Source organism: Coenobita brevimanus, chromosome 96 (genome assembly GCF_032717465.1).
Source record: "Coenobita brevimanus isolate Jiangsu-jjx chromosome 96, ASM3271746v2, whole genome shotgun sequence".
In the NCBI taxonomy this organism is placed as follows: Eukaryota; Metazoa; Arthropoda; class Malacostraca; order Decapoda; family Coenobitidae; genus Coenobita; species Coenobita brevimanus.
Genome location: NC_137049.1, coordinates 3,922,234 through 3,926,677, shown reverse-complemented (window position 1 = coordinate 3,926,677; position 4,444 = coordinate 3,922,234). Strand labels below are relative to the sequence as shown.

The 4,444-nt window shown below is 40.1% G+C and overlaps 1 protein-coding gene across 1 annotated transcript; it reads right to left on the bottom strand.

Annotated features, from left to right (window-relative positions):
• Positions 1–1,295: 1,295 nt before the first annotated feature.
• Positions 1,296–4,125, bottom strand: LOC145413549 (uncharacterized). The gene is made up of 3 exons (XM_080283244.1): positions 4,114–4,125; positions 1,789–1,913; positions 1,296–1,464 (listed from the first exon to the last, which is right to left on the bottom strand). Exons 1-3 carry the CDS (start codon positions 4,123–4,125, stop codon positions 1,296–1,298), a joined length of 306 nt encoding a protein of 101 aa, XP_080139370.1.
• Between the last annotated feature and the right edge of the window lie 319 nt (positions 4,126–4,444).

The following is a 4,444-nucleotide window of genomic DNA, read 5'->3' as shown; positions in this document are numbered from 1 at the left end:
AGTACCGTCAGATATTGTTGTAATAATATCTGTGTTCATCTTTACGTACGTATTGACATAATAAAGGATAGGCAAAATATATGTACATGCACCGGTAAAAGCTCTCTCAGTTGTTTATGCAGTAGTGGTCTGCATCCCGAAAAAAGAAAACGAAAAAAGGCACAGATATGCTTATACATTGTAGTAGAGGGCCGGTACTAGTAATTCATCTTTTTATTATGGCTATCATCATCTTTTTGGCATCATCAGGAGTGAAGGGACCCGGGACTAGGCTCTTCAGTCTCGACTTTTAAGGCAAGCCTGACCAGCTTCACCCTCCCTGAGTGGCATTGTGAGAATATTTCTCAGCCATTCCTTGGAAGGAAACCCTTACGGCTCCCATCCGGTTGAGGCGCCTTATTTAACTAGACCACATGGCCAACGTAGTAAATAGCTTCCTGGATTACATGAAACCCTTTGGCATGTCACTCGCAGAAGGTTCGTCTTAAGGTAGTATACAATGGGTATCTCCCACCTGCCATATCACATGATTTACCAGTTTTACAGTATACCGTCAGATGCCTTCTTACTGTATTTACAGACACATTTATTTAACAGTATTCCATCATAGGTAACCTTCACTTATAAAGTCACCGTGTACTATCAGTCAATCAGTCAATCTCTTCATCTCTCTCTCAATCTATCTATCTGTCTATGTGTCTCTCTATATGAATTTATTGTTGGATACAGTACTATGATGCCAAGGAAGAATTGTATATTCTGAGTCCTGGTAAAAATGGTTTTTAAAACACAAGAACTTAGTTCACATTTTATTAGGGAAATAAATAAATAAATAAATAATAAATCGAAGTACGATAGGGTACAATCGAGACAATCAAGAAAATACTGGCTGAGTAAGGGAAAATTGACTGGTAGACGATGAGTGGATCGAGATACGTGGTAAGCACAAGGGAAGGAGTGGTTCTTGAGCTGGGTGGGGATGGATGAGGGAGGTCAGAGGAGCCAGACCGGGAAGGAAGAAGAGTAAGGGGGAAGCAAGGATACTGAATGATTGAATCAAAAATCCCAGACGAATTACGGAGAGTTAAGGTCAAACTGCACATCACTGTCATCAAGAATTTCAGGTTTAGTTTATAGGTTTTGAGTGAGATTCTCTTTCTTGCGGGATATCTTCGATGGACAAAGGTCTTGCTACGAGCTGGGTATTTCGCATCAACTTGACTTTGTATCTCGTCTCCCTCAGTTTTGGGTCATTAGCCATTCTCTTTTAAATGAATCCACTTCTGCTTCCATATTTATTTATCATCATCATCAGGCTCCTCGAAGGAACCAAACGCTCCCTGGTTGCCGTCAGCTCTGACCCCGGCGACTGAGGCGGGCACCACGTTGCTCTCCACCACTCGGTACCCGTCCTCGTCAGCCACGTAGCTCACGAAGTACTGATCACCCTCAGGGGAGGTCCAGCTGTCGAAAGGAAAAAGGGTATCAGCAGATGTCAGCCACAAATGCACATCATAGAAGGCGCAATTCCTACTTACAGGACTTAGTGTCCTGGGAGACCTTACCCTTCTGCATTACCTCTGCAAATACATTTACTACTCCTGTACGTTACATTTATCTTTTGTAGTATTCTCTATTAATTATTTCCGAAATCTGAGTGACGTGCCAGAGATGAATTATTCCTCATATGACTTCTATCGTCCCCAGAGGTGTATACTATACATGATTATTTAAAATACACTGCTACCTGTCGTGACACCATTTACTTTATTTGTATTAAATGCATACGTGTAACTGCCGGTGATGACTCCATCGTCGAAATCTTGGTCGTGGTGGATGTCGTCGTCCTCAAAGCTGAAGAGGTCGTCAGGGCGGGCAGTGGCCAGGGCGGTCAGAGCCAGCAGCACCATCAGCTGGGGAAGACGAAGAGACACACACACATGATCCACGGCCCGACACAAGGCTTCTGGTATTATAACAGCCACCGCATATGTGTATGTAAGAGTCTTAGCATATTAACCTATTCGCCGAAAGGAATATTAAGGTAAACGAGTTTTCGGGCGTCTCGTATCAAAGTAATGTGAGGCAGTTAGGTGAAATAGTGATTGAGAAGAAGGATAATGAGAACACTGGATTACTGAGAGCAGTAACGAGAGAGAGATAAATACACTCGTTATTAACTTGCACCATGTGGTACAGATCTTTGCTAAAATGGTTTTTAAAATTGTCATTGCGTCTGTAGCAAAATGTGAAATTTTTAACTGGTAAGAATAATTCTGAGATAAATGAAGAAGAACAATTTCATTTTTATTGTTACTATCATTATTATTATTTTTTTTTTACAAATAATCGCCTTACAGTTGACTGACTCTAACTGGTTTGTTTTCATCTGAAGAAACTGTGTCATTCACAACTTGAATACAAAGTCATGATTGCATAAATGAAGAAGAACAATTTCGTTTTTATTGTTACTATCATTATTTTTTTTTTTACAAATAATCGCCTTACAGTTGACTGACTCTAACTGGTTTGTTTTCATCTGAAGAAACTGTGTCATTCACAACTTGAATACAAAGTCATGATTGCATAAACATTGATGAAAATCTGTTATTTATAAGGATTGGGTCTCTTTGGTTATTAGTTTTATCAACCCTCCAGTCTAACTACACCTGGTCATCAACCGGGCTACAAGGGGTTAAAGATCTTTGTCATGTAACAGTAAACGAGTTGTAATAGTGATACTTTTGGAACTCAGAGCTTTGCTTATTATGATCATCATCCAAAACCATTTTCCTCACGCAAGAAGATCATGTGAATAGTAATATTAATCATATGGGAAAGGAAGCTCAACGTGCAGTCTTCATCCTCATGTGCCTTAGGAAGTGCGAGACTGCATCACACGAGTGCTGGGGGTTGACATTATCACATTCATAGGGTGATGCAAGGATGGAAGGCGGATTCGATTTTACAATGCGCTGAAAATGCATGTATAGTTTCCTTCTTTCATCATATCCAAGTAAATATAAAGCTCTTGATACAAAGGGAACAAGCAGCTAATACCTGTCATTTAGATACAGCAAGCTTGTAGGAGAACGCAAAATTTCCTCTGTCAGAGGTTCTTGTGCTCATAAGGTGCAGAGATGACCTTTTTTGTGTGTGTGTCTCGAGGTGTAGATGTCAGATGCACCTTATACCGTAATAAATGATACAGCCTATATAAGTGTATGCCCATAAGAATGTAGGCTTAAGTTTTGGACTTAATTACAAAAGACTGTTGAAAGTGAATATATATTAAGTCAACAGGAAAGCACTTGATAATAATATAGATCTTCGGTGCTGTAAACCTTCGGACAAGATCTCTTTACCCCCACGTGCAAGCATCTGAACTAAAACAGGGAGATGAACAGTAAATTCGACAGTTGCATGTGTAAGGGCGAAGGAATGGTTGCTGCACGTTCACCATACAAAATGCAGTGCCACAGCTGCTAGGTACTAGTGTAGTGGTCATTTTATCATATACATTTGCTCAGTCTAAATGATAATGCATGGAATTCGGTTAAAAAATACTGTATGAAAATGATCAGAAAACAGAGCAGTGAAAGAATCATTAGTAGAACTGTTAATGCTATGGAAAGAAGTAGAGCCATATTATTGTCTCTTTCAGTCACTGAGTTATGCGAGTTCAGCTTCAAAAGGACAAAAATCTGGGTCAACTTTGGGTGAAAGGACAAAAGACATACGGCATATTTAACCATCTGAACTGAGGTAAAAGACAGTGTATGAATATTATCAGAATATGCAACAGGTAAATAACTATGAATTCTAGACAATGTGCATCAGTGGAAGTGGTGTGCCCTTTCTACTTTAACCTGGCCAAGTTTTTCGTCCCTTTGTAGCTTATTTCACATAGCTCATGTGCAGAATAAGACAACGATATGGCCCTGCATTCTTTTCATAGAACTTCTTCATGACTACAACAATATTTCACTGTTTATTTCATTTCTCAGTACTGAAGATGGAGAGATAGCAATTTTAGGCCAAGTTAAAATAAAAAGGTTTAGTGGCGAGACTAGCAACAAGGTGGCTAAATTGAGCCCTTAAGAGGTGACTCACAGAGAGCTTCATGTTGGCTGTAGGAGGTGATGTGGAGGGATGATGACCCAACCACCCGACCGCCAGCTTTTATACCACCTCCCTACACACACACACACACACACACACACACACACACACACACACACACACACACACACACTCTAATCCCTTCATATTGATCCAGTCTGCAAATCCACACTGAGGAAATGACCTATACACACTCTAATGCCTTCATATTGATCCAGTCTGCAAATCCACACTGAGGAAATGACCTATATCGAGATAAATGCATGGCTACCTTGATATACATATGTCAGATATAATGTTTTTTTTCTCTAATTTGGCCCTG